General features: G+C 39.0%; 1 protein-coding gene across 2 annotated transcripts in view; it reads left to right on the top strand.

Moving 5' to 3' along the window:
- The first annotated feature begins 297 nt into the window (after positions 1 to 297).
- Positions 298 to 17,758, top strand: part of Tbc1d23 (TBC1 domain family member 23) — a 55,432-nt gene continuing 37,971 nt past the window's right edge. For both annotated transcript variants that reach the window (XM_090347310.1, XM_090347302.1), the window contains exons 1-4: positions 298 to 402; positions 12,110 to 12,221; positions 13,987 to 14,092; positions 15,679 to 15,883. In XM_090347310.1, coding sequence (XP_090203436.1) covers positions 350 to 402; positions 12,110 to 12,221; positions 13,987 to 14,092; positions 15,679 to 15,883 — 476 coding nt within the window. In that variant the 5' untranslated portion in view covers positions 298 to 349. The remainder of the gene's footprint in view (positions 403 to 12,109; positions 12,222 to 13,986; positions 14,093 to 15,678; positions 15,884 to 17,758) is intronic.

Below are 17,758 nucleotides of genomic sequence, written 5' to 3'. Positions count from 1 at the left end.
ATGCCCACGCCAAGCAGCGCTTTCCCACGCTCACAGAGCCCCGCACTTGGGACCTGCTTTTCCCCCAACCACAGACCGCCTACTCTGTGGGCGGGGTCACGCGGCATCCTGGGACTTGTAGTCTTTTACAGGAGAGCAGCTCTTCCCTTCACCACGCCCCTCTCTAGCGTCAGACACTGCCTTTCACCCTCCCGACGTCGTGACGTCGAGACGTCGCACTCCGATTTCCTCGACCCCGCCCTCCTTTCGCACTGCCGGACTTCCGAAGTCCTTTTTACGACGTTGGGTCTCAGAGTCCTTCTCGGCGCCAGATCTACTTTTCGGCAAAGTGACGTGGACGTCAACAGCAATGGCGGAAGGAGAAGAGGTCCTGCCACTGCCAACGTCGGGCGGCGACGGCTGGTGAGTGAGAGCCCAGGACGGGCTGGCCCCGGCCCCTTGCTCTTCCCCCTCCCCATCCTGCGGGTGCGGAGGTCCCGGCGGGCGCTGGCACGGAGCGCCGCCCGCTCCCCGGCGGGGAGCCGCGTCCTGCCCCGCCCCCTGCCCGCGGGCTCCCGGCCGCCTTCGGAGACCCGCTGCGGGGAGCCGGGACTGGGCGGGGAGGGAGCCGGGGCCGTCCTGGCCCGGGCCCAGCCCAGCCCTCCGCCCGCGTCCACCCGTCCGCCCAGCGTGCTGCGGAGGGCTAGCGTCGGGCCGGGGTCGGCCGGAGGTCTCCGGGGGACTCCGGGGAGTAGGCGGGGGCAGAAGGAAGTTCCTTGGCTGCGGATCCGAGGTTCTGGGATTACCACTCGAAGCCCTCTTGAAGTCGTCCCAGCCCTGAGACCTTCGCCCGAGGGTTCAGGGATGACACCCAGAAATATCCCTTCCCACACGCCGAGGAGATTGCTTTTCTTCTTCTCCCGGTTAAAAAATAAGACGTCAACCAAACCCGGGTTCTCAGCCCTCTACCAGCGCTTTGCTTTTCCAGTGTTTGCGTAAGTTTGTCCTATTCCTCCCTAACCCTTTCCTTACAGCTTGGTTTCACAGCGTTGAGTGCATATGTGGAACTTTGTTTTTGTCGCTCCCAAGGCTTTGCATGCTTACCTGATTTGTCCCCAGAGTTGTGGGAAGGACCTACAGTAATCTCTTGGTAGGCATTACTCACCCAGTCTTACGAATCTTTCAGAAACCCTCCCACTGTTGAAATCGTTTCGATTCACAGTTCGATGTACCTACCCTAAGGTCGTTTGTTTTAGAGAACGTAATTATTATAGTTGATCCGAGTGTACTGACGTTATGGAGTTCGTATTACATGTATGCTGTTCATTGTCACTCCTGTTTACCAAACACAAGCACAAAACAGTACAAAGCAGTGGTAGAGATCGACTTTAATTTGCAAAGAAAAAAAAATCACCTTGGTTGCTAGATACTAAGCATTATCTACTACACTCCAAGGTGTAGGCGAAAAACCAAGGATGACCTAGATATGGTTTCTCCAGTTTGGTTATATTTTACTTGGAGGACTATGACAGGTACGCTTTGTAATACTATAAAATTAATCTCATCCTTTGGAAGTGTGAATAAAGTTCCACATGGACTCACTGGGAAAAGCTTTAGGGAAGCGGTGGTGATTGAATTGGAACTTGAAAAATAGGTAGGATTTACACCAAAAGCTGTTCTAAAGAAATAAAATATGAGGAAGGGAGTTTGGCCTATTGATAGAGTACTTGCCTAGCATGCACAAAGACTGTGTTTAATACGTCCTTCCCACATACATAGAAGAAACTGGAAGTGGTGCTGTGGCTCAAGTGGTAGAGCTCTATTCTCGAGAAAGCCCAAGAACATTAATTAGGCCCTGAGTTTGACCCCCAGAATTGGAAAAAAAATAAAATGTAAGTCATGTATATAATTTATATTTTTCTGTTAGCTAATAAAAAGTTGAAAGTTCTCATAATCAATTTTTTAATGTACCCAACATGTTATTTTCGACATACAAATCATTGCTAAAAATAATTTCACCTCATTTTTGACCCAGTTATTCGAAATCCAGTGTGTATCTCACATTTAGCCTACATTTCATTTTTGTCTAACCACATTTCAAATGTTAAATATTGTACATGGCTGATGATTAAAATATTGGATAGTGCAGAGACAGAAATGGTTTGTTAGAGTTAATAATGAACTGCATGCCTGAAGGCAAGTTGTAGAAATATAGGTCTGGGAAAACAATACACAAATTTTTTGTTGTTTGGTTTTTAACTTTTTGTACTGCTGGGGTTTAAAAAAGTCTTAATGGGTTACAGAATTCTTTTTAAAAATGAGTATCTCTCTTGGGCTGGGAATTTGGACTAGTGGTAAGAGTGCTTGCCTAGCATGCATGAAGACCTGGGTTCCATTCCTCCGTACCACATATAAAGAAAAAAGCTGGAAGTGGTACTGTGGCTCAAGTGGTAGAGTTCTAGCCTTGAGAAAGCCCAAAGCCAGTGCTCAGGCCCTGGGTTCAGTCCCCACGACTGCAAAAAATAAATAAATTCTATATGTTTAAAAAAAATGAGTGTCTCAGCTGGGTGTGGTGGCTCACACCTGTAATCCTACTCAGGAGCCTGAGATCTGAGGATCGTGGTTCAAAGCCAGCCCAGGCACTAAAGAATGTGAGACTCTTATCTCCAATTAATTACTAGAAAATGGGAAGTGGGGCTGTGGTTCCAAAGGTAGGGTGGTAGTCTTGAGCTGAATAGCTCAGAGACAGCACCCAGGCCCAGAGTTAAGCCCCCTGACCTACCCAAAAAAAAAAAAAATCTCACATGATCCTAGCTGATCAAGTGATTGACATCTGACTATTGAGAGTGGACACCAGCATGGGTAGAAAAATTGGACTCTATCTCCATTTAACTAGCAAAATGCTGGCATTTTGGTGGAATGGCTTAAGTGGTAGAGTGCCAACTGTGAGTGAAAAAGCCATACAAGTGTGTAAGGCCTTGAGTTCAAGCTCTAGTGCGAGCGCATGCACCACTGATGTCAACATTGCAGAACTTTCCAGAAAGAGACATGGAAGGTTCTAACATGCACTTTGCAGTTTTAGAAGATTATTATAGACTTCCTGTAGTCAATTGATTGAGGGGCATTTGGGGGAAATATTTCTAGAGCTAAAGTGTTTTAAGGAAGTTTTTAGGTTAGTATGCTTACATGTGCCTGGACCTGGACAAGGGATGTGGAGTGAATGGCTATTAGAGGTAGCATTTATTCTCTTCTAGGGTTATTGTATCTTTGGTGTGGCTCCTCACACCTGCTTATTTTACTTTCGTAATTGGAGGAATCCTAAATGTTTTGTTGGGCTTTTTGTTTTCCCTTCATTCTCTTTTAATTTTTCTTTTTCTGCCTTTCTTCTCATCAGTTCACCAGATGTGAAATAAGTAAATATAGGAAGGACCTTGGGATTAGAGCAATACTCAGTAGAACCTCTTTTTAGTGAATTGATTGTTAAAGAATTGTAATACTTTTAAGTTTTAGAAAAAGAGTGTCACATTTTAAATTTTGTCCAGTGGACCGTTTTTCTAAACTGTGTTTCTTTACCACCTAGCAAAAACTCACCTTAGTGACCAGGGTCACTCATTTTACAAATGTAAGTGTGCTAGATTAAAACTAGGTCCCTGACCTCCAAGAATTTATGATCTAGTTAGATGAGTCATTTTTGACAGACCATTACTTTTGGGCTACTATAATATAGTGTAACCCTTATCTCTCTTTAGACAGATACTGTTGATTATTGCTATATTGAATGAGCCTACATGGCCAGCTCTATTTGAATTTGGTTTTTATAAATTTTTCCTGCTTTCTCTGTTGTTAGTACTATTTCTCAGTTTACTTCAAATGTTCAACTAGATAAACTTTGTTAAAAGTCCATGTTTGGGCTGGGGACATGGATCAGATGGTGGAAAACATGCCTAACAAGCTTGAAGCCCTCAGTTCAAACTCTTATCACCATCCCCCACCCCAACTTTATTACATTCTTTTTTATTTTATTTTTGGTTGGTCATGGGACTTGAATTCTGGACCTGGGCACTGTCCCTGAGCTCTTGAGCTCAAGGCTACTGCCCTGCCCCTCAGGTTTTCTGATGATTAGTTGGAGATAAGAGTCTCATGGACTTTTTAGTGCCTGGGCTGGCTTTGAACCTCGGTCCTCAGATCTCAGCCTCCTGAGTAACTAGGATTTCTTTTTTATTTTTATACTAATTTGGTCTCAGGACCTCATGCTTGATCTGCTTCTGCAGTCATACTCCTACTGCTTTAGTTACTTTTTTAGATAATACCTCAAGCTTTGCCTTTTTTCCACAGGCTTTTTAACTCTGCCTCCCAAGTAGCAGTGATTACAGAGGTGAGCCACTGCCTGATTTGTATACATTCTTTGTAGAGTCAGGAGAAGGTGTGAGAGGCTTCAACGAACTTGGATTCTTAGATTATTATTTTTACTAGCTTTCAGTTGTTATCTTCTAAATCAGTGATTTCCAAAACTTATATGTGCTTTGGTTACCTGGATTTCTTTTCTTTTTTTGGGGGGTGGGGGCAGTCCTGGGCTTGAGCTCAGGGCCTGAGCACTGTCCTTGGACTTTCTCAAGGCTAGAGCTCTACCACTTGAGCCTCAGAACCACTTCCAGCTTTTTTCTATGTATGTCGTACCGAGGAATCGAATCTGGGTCTTCGTGCATGCTAGGCAAACACTATTACCTCTAGGCCAAACTCCCAGCCCCTGGATTTCTTTTTAAAATGCAAATACTGTTTTAGAAGATTTTGGGCATTTCTAACTAGGTCATTGGCTGGTTTGTGGACCACACTTCAATTAGCATAATAAATTACTTACATAAATACTTACATAATAAATTCACAATTTACATTATTTATCATTGTTCTTTAGGCAGTGAACTTCTCAAGGGCAGTGACTGGTAGGTAGCTCAATAAATATTGAGTGAATGTGTGCAGACTTGTACAGCTATGTGGAGTAGCTTGGTGAGCTGGCATTCCAAATACAATTCCTGACTTCTGTGCTTCATTTTCCTTCCCTCTCTCTCTTCTTCCTTTTCTTTTTCAGCTCTGGCAGTACTGGGGATTGAACTTATAGCCTTGCCCTTAGTGGCATATACTTTAGAATTTGACTCATATCTTCATCCCTCAACTTCCTGTGTTGTTTTGTTTTATGCTGGCTCTAGGGTTTGAATTCAGGGCCTTATGTTGAGGCACATCTCTATTTCTAGCCTTTTGCAGGTTAGTTGGAGATAAGTTTCAGGATGTGACTCAATTAGTAGAGGGCTAGCCTTGAGCCCAAGAAGCTCAGGGCAACGCCCAGGCTCAGAGTTCAAGCCCCAAGCCAGGCCAAAAAAAAAAAAAAGTTGGGCTGGGATGTAGCTCAGTGGCACCATTGTCCCAAGTTTGATCCCTGGTTCCAAAAAAGAATTCAGTTAAAAAAAACAAAGAAGGAAGTTGCAGAAGTTTGTCTGCCAGGTTGATTAGAAATTCCTTAAGCTTGCTACCTTTCTGAAACTCCAGCCAAGTCTTTATTTATCTATCTATCTATAGGCAGAGTGTCGCTGTATAGTTTAGGCTGGCCTGATATTATGTGTAGTCCAGGCTGGCTACAAATCTGTCCTTCTGTCTCCACTTCCCAGATTGGGACTGTAGCCGTGTACCACCACATGTTCCACTATGATTGGTGTCAATGGGTTCTTTTTAAAGTTTTGAACATTTTGTAATAGTATCTCAATGCTCCAACCTCATAATTATTAAACTATGAGAAAAGATAAAAAATGTCCCTTATTGCTATTTTATTTTATTTTTTTTGCCAGTCCTGGGGCTTGAACTCAGGGCGTGAGCACTGTCTTTTGGCTTTCTCAAGACTAGCGCTCTACCACTTGAGCCACAACACCACTTCCAGCTTTTTCTGTGTATGGGATACTGAGTAATGGAAGCTGGGTCTTCATGTTTACTAGGCAAGCACTCTACCACTAGACCACACTCCCAGCCCCATGTATTGCTATTTTAGGAGTGATACGATAAATTATGTTTAATATGAAAGAAACCATTTAAGAAGGTTGCTGGCAGCTAGTGAGACTGGAAGGCTAGGTATTACCTTAGGGAAAATAAAGAGAAAGCCCTGTGAGGTGGCATGCACCTGTTGTCCCACTATTGAGGAGGCTGAGGTGGGAGGGTTACTTTAGCTCAGAAGGTTGAGGCCACCTTGGACACTGTAGAAGAGGATGCTGCTGTTGATGATGGTGATGAAGATAGAAGAGGAGGAGGAAAAGCAGCAACTTACTTTCTCTCTGTTTCTCTCTTTCTTTCTCCCTTTCTCCCTTCCCCTCTCTCTCTCTCTCTCTCTCTCTCTCTCTCTCTCTCTCTCTCTCTCTCTCTCTCTCTCTCTCTCTCTCTCTTCATTCTTTTCTTTCTTTCATCAGTCATGGGACTAGAACTCTGGGCCTGGATGTTGTCTCTGAGCTCTTCAGCTCAGGGCTACTTCCCTACCCTTTGAGCCACAGCACCACTTCCACGACTTCATTTCTTTAATAAGGGATTATTCAGTGGAAGCTGTTAGATTGAAAAAAAAAATGTAATCAGATCTGGGCACTGATGGCTCTTGCCCGTAATCATAACTTATGAGGAGATCAAGATTTGAGGATTGAGGTTTGAAGCTAGCCCTGGAAAGTCTGTGAGACTCATATCCAATTAACTGCCAAAAAGCTAGAAATGGAGCTGTGGCCCAGTGGTAGAATACAAAAGCTAAGGGACAAAGAAGCTAAGGGACATAATCCAGACCCTGCATTCAAGCCCAGTATTGGCATAAAAAATTACAATCAGAGGGAAATCAGAAAAGGAAATTGAAGAGAACTTATGAAAAAAAAGTTGGAAAATTTAGTTTTTTGTTTTTGTTGTTGTAGATATGGTTGTTGGTTATGGGGCTTGAACTCTGGGTCTGGGTGTTGTCCTTGAGCTCTTCAACTTAAGGCTACCACCCTACTCCTGGAGCCACAGGGCCACTTCCCATTTTCTACTGATTAATTGCAAATAAGAGTCTCATGGACTTTAGTGCACAGGCTGCCTTTGAACCATGTGACTCCAGATCTCAGCCTCCTAAGTAGCTAGGATTATAGGGATGAGCCATGCCGCCCTGCCTGATAACTTAGTATTTTTTGTCACTATTATTCACATTAAAGTCAATTTTAATGCAGATTTTATAGTTTTTAAGATAGTTCCTGCCGGACACTGGTGGCTCATGCTTGTAATCCTAGCTATTCAGGAGGCTGAGATCTAAGGATCACAATTCAACGCCAGCCAGAGCATAAAAGTCTGTGAGACTCTTACTGCCAATTAACCATCAGAAAACTGAAAGTGGTGCTGTGGCTCATATGTGGTAGAGCACCAGCCTTGAGCTGAAGAGCTCAGGGACAGCACCCATGCCCAGAGTTCAAGCTCCACCACCGACAAAAGAAAAAAGAGATAATTCTTAAATATTCAGTTTTCAGGCTTTCTTTCCGGTAGTTTTAATAGTAATATTAAGATTAGTAACTGGATTTTACATGCTAAAGAAAAACATTTTAATTAATTCATAGATGCACATAACACTCACTGTAGTGAGCAAATAAATGAATTTCCTGTATAAATTCAGTGAGACAATTGAGTTAATTCCAGAGCACCCAGTTAAATATGCTGTAATGTACAGCCGATTTATGAAGAAGAGAATTCTGAACAGAATTGATAAAATAGGCTTGACAAAGTATTTCTGTTGGATAGTGCTGATACGTGAATTCTACTTGGTATAAAGCAAAGACAATGCCCTCCTTTATGTATTAAGAAGCAAAGTAATTGAGCAAAGCATTTGTAGTTCAAAAAACATTTGCAGAATACTGGTTATATTCAAGCTGTGTAAGGTGTTAAGATAATAGTAGAAACAGTTTTAAAACAGTAGAAACAGTTTTAAAACCAGAGCTTTGCAATATAGTGGTTTGTTTGGACACTTAAATGTTTTTCATCTTTTTTTGTTTGTTTGTTTGCCAGTCCTGGGCTTGAGCTCAGGGCCTGAGCACTGTCCTTGGACTTTCTCAAGGCTAGAGCTCTACCACTTGAGCCACAGCACCACTTCCAGCTTTTTCTATGCATGTGGTACTGAGGAATCGAACCCGGGTCTTCGTGCATGCTAGGCAAGCACTCTACCACTAGGCCAAACTCCCCACCCATGTTTTTCATCATTTTGCCAGATGGAATACTACATGAAGAAGATGGAATACTTCAGAAGATACCTAAATACCGGGGGTGGGGAGAGGGAAATGGGGACCAAGACATGAGAAAGGGTATCAATGTTTGTGAAGTAATGCATATTTCTGCCTGGTGAATATAATGTAACCCTTCTATTAATTACAATAAAATATATGGAAAAAAGACAGCATAAAAAAAAGAAGATACCTAAATACCAGTGTTTTTTCAAATTACGTGTTCTAGCTGAATAGAATGGAATTTTGTAACACAGTTTGAGAAGGGGCTGTGTGCAGAGGCCTCATGTTATGTGATTCCATTTATATGAAATGTCCAGATAGGTAAATACATAGAGACACACAGTAAATGAGTAGTTGCCATGGTTGGAACCTGGAGTGATTAATACAGGCATCAGGTTTCTATGTATATGGGAAAAAAAGTAGTAGGTGATTATAAGTCTTCTTTTTATGTTCGGTTTGGTGACAGTATCTACAGTGAAACAATTCACACTAGTCTCACAATTAAGGAAAAACATTTCTAGAGCATAGTTGAGAAAAAGACAGTTTACAAAAGAGTTTAATTGTATTTACAAGTGAGAGATATTCTGTAAATTTTTTAGTTTTTGGAATACAGTGTATCGAAGTTAGTTTTTATTTAAATATAATTTTATGATGATTAAGGTGTTGTACCATTTCATAATGAGGTAATGAGTATATTTTTTATTTAATCTAGTTTTACTTCTTTTTTTTTTTTTTTACTTCCATTGAAGGTTTTATTGTTCAGCACATCTTATAAAGTGAATATAATTGGTAAAATCTTTTTTTTCCCCATATATTTTAAGGGGGTAGGAGATGAACTTAGGGTCTGGGTGCTGTCCCTGAGCATTTTTGCTCAAGGCTATTGCTTTACTGTTTTGAGCCACAGCTCCAGTTCTAGTTTTCTGGTGGCTTATTGGAGATAAGAGTCTCAAGGCCTTTCCTGCTGGTCCTGGCTTCCAACTGATACGCTTAGATCTAGGCCTCCTGAGACCTGAGCCAGCAGCTTAGGGGGAGCCACCAGCACCTAGAACAAATCTTTTCTTTTTGTTTCATATATTTTTTATTGTAATTAGTAGAAGGGTTACATTATATTCACCAGATAGAAGATGCATGACTTCACAAACATTGATACCCTTTCTCATGTCTTGGTCCCATTTCTCTCCCCCTACCCCCTCCCTTCATCTTGTTTTCCTCCTTTCCCTATCTGACTTCAAATAACCCAGTACGCATGTATTGTATAAATTCTCCATATGTTACAAGTTACTCACCATTTGGTTGAGGAAACAAAATATAAGTTATTGCCTTGAATATAAACATGAACTAATTCCCTATAAATCTAATTGCATTGTTTGCCTAGGTATAATTATAAAGCAACTTGTGGTATAGTGCTTAAGTTAGATAATTCTACCACAAAATATCAAATGAGGGGAATATCTGGAAGATTTTATTTGAAGCAACTTGTGATATTTATGATTTTAATATATGTTGTGGTGATCATTGACATAACCTGTGGTATTCTAATATAGAAAACAGATTCAAAGTCAGACAGTGAAGGAGGCAGGCTTCTCTTTTTACCTGTAAAACTTTGAATTTGCTTTATTTTTAACTTTCCGAACAAAGGAAACAGTTACTTTTTTTACATACTTACTAAAATAAATAAGCAGGCCTGTGTTTTTCTATTTTAAGAGCTAGTTTGAATGTGTAGTATATTTGTGTCAGCCTTTAGCTTGTAAGGTCAGTAGAAAAACTGCTAAATAGTCTTGGCATAATCTGCTTACAACCACATTCATTTGCTTTTGTGCATTTTAATTGCGAGTATTTGCTTATGAGTAGTTGGCCTAGGGGAAAGATTCTATAGAAAACATGAATGCCATGGACAGTTCCTTTCTCTGCTGGCTCTTCCATTAAATGCCACAGTTTTCAGTTCTTAACTACCTTTTCAAACACATTTGTTATGTTGAAGGTCTGAAACTGAACCTTTGCCTTGCTCAGAAGCCAATGTTATTTTAATTATTTAGGTTTGTGACCAGTATGTTTTTTTTTTTTTTACTATATAAGGTGTAGAGGTGTTGCATTTTCTGGTTTTCTCAGGAGTTTTTGCTCATGAATGTACTGGGAGACCACAATTTGTGATTCGCTTGGGGACAACATCAAAAAACTCAACAACAGCTGAACCAACAAGATGTTCTTGTCCATTATTGTGATTTAAAAAACTACTTTAAGGATGGGGAGTCTCTTCCTATTCCCCCCCCCCCCAACACACACCTTGCTGGCTTTGTTGTCTGGAATAGTAAGGAATTTGGCAAAGTTAATTTTAAAAAGAATGTAAAGTTTTTGTACTGAAAAGTAGAAAAATCCTAGTTCATTTATTTGATGTTTTCAGTTCTTCTTTTCAGTCACACTTTTATTTTTTGTTGATTATGGGGCTTGACTTCTGGGCCTGGGCACTGTCCCTAAGCCCTACCACTTGAGCCACTTCCAGTTTCCTGGCAGTTAATTGGAGATAAGAGTCTCAAGGACTTCTGTGCTTGGCTAGCTTTGAATTGCGATGCACAGATCTCAGCCTCCTGAGTAGCTAGGATTACAGGTGTGAGCCACCCACACCCTGCTTCCTCTATTTTCCTTTCAGCATTTTGTTAATCATATACTAAAAGATCAAAATGTTCCTCTTTTTTTTTCTTGTTCCTAATATATATTAATTGTACAAAAGGGGTTCCTTTTGATACCTACATATAGTGTCCTTTGATCAGATTCACACTATTACTCTTTCTTATCCCTCTTCCCTTAGCCTTTTTAGAGAATTTTTAAATATGTTTCATTCTGTCCTCATACATGCATATGAAGAACTTGGACAATATTTACCTTTTCACTTTCCTCTCTCTCCCAAACAGTCCCCCCATTTTACATGTGTCATTTAATTTTCTTCCTCAGTCTGGATATGAGATGAACATGCAATATTTGTCTTTCTAACTCTAGCTTACTTCACCTCCAGTTCTATCCATTAAAATGATTCTATGCTTCTATATGTCTAGATAACACTCTACTGTGTGTGTATATATATGCCATGTGTTCATTATTTCTCAATTGTTAAATATGTAGACTGATCCTACATATCTGTTTTGGCTATTTTGACTCATCCTGTGGTAAACATGAGTGTGCTGGGATGGTGTTGTTGACTTAATGCTCCTTCAGTTATATATTGAAGATTGGTGGAGTGAGATCACATGGCATGTTGTTCTATTTTTAATTTTTTTTTTTCTGTCCTGCAGCTTGAACTCTGGGCCTGGGTACTATCCTTGAGCTTTCTCAAGGCTAGATTGAACAATAGTAGACTTGCGGTTTTTTCTGTGTATGTAATACCAAAGGATTGAATCCAGGGTTTTATGCATGCTAGGCAAGCACTCTCCCACTAGGCCAAACTCCCTGCCCCTATTTTAAGTTTTTTTTTAGGAACCTCCACACTGATTTCCACAATGGCTGTGCTAATTTACATTACCACCAACAATCTACAGTATAAGGGTTACTTTTTCTCCAACATCCTTACCAACATTGGTAAGGATTGTTTTATAATGATGGAATCGCTGGTATATTTCCTTTATGGCTAAGAATGTTGAATATTTCTTTTTATATTTATTATCCATGTAACTTTTCTTTGTACATCTGCTCAATTTATTGTAGATCTGCCATTTAGTTGGTGTACACCTTGACATTACATTTGCACTGCCAAGAACCTTTTTATCTTAAGACATACCATGCCTACTAATGAATCTTAAGTAAGGACTTGAAACAAAAGAACTTGAAACAATTGGATTTGTTTTTTGTGGGTGTTTTTTGTTTGTTTGCTTGTTTTTTAGGGAAAAGGATCTTGAAGAAGCTCTGGATGCAGGAGGTTGTGATCTTGAAACTTTGAGAAATATAATTCAAGGGAGACCACTGCCTGCTGATCTGAGGCCCAAAGTTTGGAAGGTAACAACAAACTAAAATAAGAAAAGTATAACCATTTATTATTTTTCAAAAATTATTTTCAGCTTTTTGGAAAACCTTTATTATTATTATTATTTATTTTATTTTTTTTTTTGCCAGTCTTGGGCTTGGGCTCAGGGCCTGAGCACTTTCCTTGGACTTTCTCAATGCTAGAGCTCTACCACTTGAGCTTCAGCACCACTTCCGGCTTTTTTCTATGTATGTGGTACCGAGGAATCGAACCCGTGTATTCATGCATGCTACGCAAGCACTCTACCACTAGGCCAAACTCCCGGCCAAACCTTTATTATTTTTTGAGCATACTATATTCAAAAAATTTGTTAAAGGCCAGAAGTTTTGCCTACTGTTATAGTGCTTGCCTAGCATGCATCTAAGCCTGGGTTCAATTCCTCAGTACCACATACATAGAAAAAAGCCAGAAGTGTTGCTTAAGTGGCAGAGCTATAGCCTTGAGAGAGCCCAAGGACAATGTTCATGCTCTGAGTTCAAGCCCCAGGACTGGCAATAAAAAAAAAAGTTTTGCTAATATTTTATTAAAATATGTGCCTCTGTAGTGGTTCTTGTTTTAATTGGTATCTTTTTTTCCCTCTCTTATAATGGGGCTTGAACTCTGGGCTTCATGCTTGCTAGACTGGTACATTACCAGTTGAGCCACACCTTTTGGAGGATGATTTTTATGACAATAGTTCATTGAAATGGGGGAATATAACCAGTGAGTAAAGTAAGGAATATAATATCTCATTTGGAATGATCTCAGCTTTTTTTTTTTTGGCCAGTCTTAGGGTTTTAATTGAGGGTCTGCTCACTATCCCTGAGGGTTTTTTTTTTTTTTGGCTCAAGGCTAGTTCTTTTCCATTTGACTCACATCTCTACTTCTGGCTTGTTGGTACTTAATTGGACATAAGAGTCTCATAGACCTTCCTGACCAGGCTGGCTTTGAACTGGGATCTTTAGATCTCACCCTCCTCAGTGGGATTATAGATGTAAGCCATCAGTGTTCCACTCTAAAGACTTTTAAAGTAACCAAAGACCATTAAACAATTAGAGAATAGTAATCACTTAGTATTACAATAATTTATTCAGCTGTTTTACATTCGTATTTTACATGAAATTTATTTTGAATTCTAAGGGCCTGCTTGTTGAATTTGGTTCATAAATCATTTTAGCCTTTTGATAAATATGTTGTACTTGTACATTCTTTAAAAATATTATAAAGAACATTTTGTTAATTCAAGTATTTAGATTGTATTTTTTTTTTTTTTGCCAGTTCTGGGCTTGAGCTCAGGGCCTGAACACTGTCCTTGGGCTTTCTCAAGGCTAGAGCTCTACCATAGCACCACTTCTGGCTTTTCTATGTGCATGATACCGAGGAATTGAACCCAGGTCTTTATGCATGCTAGGCAAGCACTCTACAACGGTCAAACTCCCAGCCTTATATTGTATTCTTTAGTTGTCTTTGTGAGTATTACATTCTTTGTAGAAGATCACTTGAAATACTTACATGTGTAACTATATAAAGATTCTGTATTTTTCACTAACTCAATATGAAACAGTAAAATCTAATAGAGGAGAATTTAAAATAATCCTTTTGGTTTATAGTCATGTCACCAAAGGTTCAGCATTTGGTTGAGCACAGATACTTTACTTTGTAATCTTGGTTGTTATTCCTGAATAAAATTATTACAGCATATTTTCCAAAAATAAGAAATACCATATGAATCTGTTTCTTTTTAAATCTTTCTTCCAGATTGCTCTGAATGTTGCAGGAAAAGGTGATAGCTTGGCATCATGGGATGGTATTTTAGACCTGCCAGAACAGAACATTATTCATAAAGATTGCCTAGAACTTATTGGTAAGTTTAAGAATTGTTTTCCTTTTATAACTTGTGGTACATTGATTTCTAAAGGACTTATAAATAGTTTTATCTCTTTTAAAATTCTTAAGAAATTACAGGAGCCTTATTTTTTACTGCCTTTGACACATGTATTAATTTTTTATATACTTTTATCATTTTGCTGTGAACTTTGGCCTTGTGCATGCTAGGCAGAGACTGTATGACTAAACTGTATTTTCTGGCCCTATATGTATACTCTTACCACATTTTAAAACCTGTTTTTGTATAACTAGAGATGTGTATGAAAATCTACAGTGTTCAAATTAAAGGGGCTGTGTTCTAAAAGGGGATAAACTGTAGATTATGATTTATTATTGAAAAACTTACAAATAATGAATTGGTTTCTAATCACTCCATACTTTGTTAAATCACAATGCAGATTAAGTTTAGTTTATACTTCTCTTATTTTTATTAAAGAATTTATTTACATTGATTTTTTTCATGTATTTTTTATTGTAATTAATAGAAGGGTTACATTATTTTCACCAGGTAGAAGGTGTATTACTTCACATACATTGATACCCTTTCTCATGTCTTGGTCCCCATTTTCTTCCCCTCACCCCGCCCCTCATCTTGTTTTCCCTCTTTCCCTATCCTATTTCAAATAACCAAATAAGCATATATACAGTATATCAGATAACAAGGTAAAATATGGTAACAATATGAGATAACCAAGGGACAGCAAAAGAGATGAGAGATAACATAGTACATTAAGGACAACAATCACTCATTATATGGCTTTTGTTTCTATATCCTGGAGATCCTTTCATTTAAGTCTCATACTATATGGCCTTATATATGTTCATAGACTCATAAATTTTTATGTCTATGTAGTTATGTTTATATTTCCAATACCATATCCATAGCACTGGGTACTCAAATATTGAGTCATCACTCTTCTACTGTTTGTATCTAATAGCCACATATTAAGGAAACCATATGCCTTTTGTTCCTTTGCTCTTGATTTATCTCACTCAACATGATTCACACTAGATTCATCCACTTCCCTGCAAATGCCATTATTTTATCTTGTCTGTTAGCTATGTAGAATTCCATTGTGAATATATGCCATATTGTTTGTCTCCATTCATCTGCATTCATCTCCATTCATCTAGCTTGTTTCCATCGCTTGGCTGTTGTGATGAACAGAGCTGAGCAGGTGTCATTATATCCTGGGTTATGATGTTCAGGATAGTTGTATACTTCTCTTTTTAAGTTATCTTTTCATTGGACATCTTTTAACTTTCATATTTTAGCTTATTGGCTAAAAAGACATATATGTACGTACTGTATATATTACACATACATGTGATGTTAGTGTTAAAATGTTTCCCTAGCATGCACAAGGCTTTCATTCTTAGGAACACACACACACACACACACACACACACACACAGAAATAGGAAAAAATGCTTTTGTGTAATTTTACTTTGTCATGATCTAAATGTATTTGTATAATACTGTGTATTTGTAAATAATGGTATGTTTGATCACTAAGCCTCTACTAGATCCTTGATAACTTTATTCTGATGCTTATTTTCTAGATCACCTTTTAATGCCAGAGGAGAAGACATCAGAGTTACTTCTGGATATTGAATCTGTAATTACTTTTTATTGTAAATCACGCAACATTAAATATAGCACATCCCTTAGCTGGATACATCTACTGAAACCACTGGTGCATCTTCAGCTGCCACGAAGTGATTTATACAACTGCTTTTATGCTATCATGAATAAGTACATTCCCAGGTAAAATATGATTAGTTACAGTTTCAGAAGTGACTAATGGTCCGATTTGCCTTGGACTAAAATGGTTAGGTTTATTTTGATGGTAAGGTTAAAAAAATTATAATTTTAAACGTTTAATCATAATTGTTACTTGCCTTGATTTTTGTGGCTAAACATTTTTAATGAATAATTTCTAAAGATATTATATGTAACATAACTCTCCAGTTGTTACATTAACATAACTCTTTGTATTTTAGTATCTTTACCTTAAAATAGAGATTCCCTTCTTGAATACTTGTTAAACATGACATTTGAAATATGAAGTAAAAATCAATGTTAATAAATTCTTTAATTAAAAAATAAAAATAGTATTACAGTGCTTATGTAAACAGCAACATTTTGAGATTACTCCTTATGTGACATGCTGGGATCACAGTGGGCTGCGTGTCTCAGAGATTAAGGTATTAAGCGAATTGAGTCTTAGGAAGGTAAAACACAGTGATATGGAAATGGATAGTGGAGGGGAACTAATCATTTGGAATCAGGGCCAGCTTTCCTAGGCAAACCAGAGAAACATGGAGGTAGTTGTAGTCACTCCAGTATAGGGCACTCACAAGGTCAGAAAGAATTGTAATTTTTAGGGCTGGGGATCAGAAATCTTGAGCTAAAAGGAACCTTAGACATAATCTAGACTATCGCTTCACTGTAGACCTTGGATGTACAGTAGGATAATGGTGGAGCTCCTACTCCTACTCCTTACTTGCTTGTCTACTTAATTAAGTCAAAATCTCTTAGCCTGGCACTGGTGGTATTGGTGGCTTTAGTGGCTCATGCCTGTAATCCTAGGCAACTCAGGAGGCTGAGATCTGTCTGAGGATTGCAGTTCAAAGCCAGCCCAGGCACCCATGAGACTTATCTCCAATTAGCCACCAGAAAACTGGAAGTGGTGCTGTGGCTCAAAGTAGTAGAACCTTGAGGTAAAGAGCTCAGAGGCAGCATCAGGCCCAGAGTTCAAGCCCCATGACCAACCAAAAAAAAAAACCACCAAAGATATGTGTCTGATTTGTAATTACATAAAATGAAGTATGTTATACATTTTACTTACTCATTTGATGGGTGTTTGGGTTGTTTTCATTTTGAGCTATTATGAATATGTTGCTATGAATGTGTACAAGTTTTGTGGGGGAAGTTTACATTTTTCTGGAATGTGTGCATAGGAATGACTAAATATAATGATATTTCTATTATCCATTTTTAATAATGTTGATGCTATGATATTTACTTTTTTCAGTCTGGGGTTTGAACTTGGGGCCTTATTCTCTCATTCTTTTACTTGGCTTGTTTGCTCATCTTGTGCTTTGCCACTTGAATACAGCCCTTTAATGTTTACATGAAACCTTTTGTTTTCTTTCTTTCAACTCTGGGACTAGGTGTTGTCCCTGAGTTCTTCAGTGCAAGGCTACCACCCTACCCCTTTGAGGCACAGTGTTACTTCCAGTTTTGTGGTGGTTAATTGGAGATAAGAGTCTCATGGACTGTGCCCTGACTGGCTTTGAACCGCAATCCTCAGATCTCAGCCACCTGAGTAGCTAAGATTACAGGTGTGAGCCATGGCACCGGCTCTTTTTAATAGCTTTTGTTTTGAGGGGGAACAGTACTGGGGATTGAACACGGGGCCTTGTACGTGTTAGACAAGTGCTTATACCCACTTGAGCCATATCCCAGTCCTTTAGCCAAAATAGCAATTGCTGAAATATCAGATTTTATATATGGAGGAGAGCCAGTGTGGCATAATGATTCAATGCCTATTTTTTAAATTTATTTTTTTCTCCATTTTGAATTGTTATTATTGTGATATTTAGAGGGATTACAGTTACATATGTCAGGTGAAGAGCT

This window comes from Megascapheus bottae, chromosome 1 (genome assembly GCF_031878675.1).
Source record: "Megascapheus bottae isolate mThoBot1 chromosome 1, mThoBot2.hap1, whole genome shotgun sequence".
NCBI lineage: Eukaryota > Metazoa > Chordata > Mammalia > Rodentia > Geomyidae > Megascapheus > Megascapheus bottae.
The sequence above is the reverse complement of the archived record's forward strand: the minus strand, read 5'-3'. Positions and strand labels throughout refer to the sequence as shown.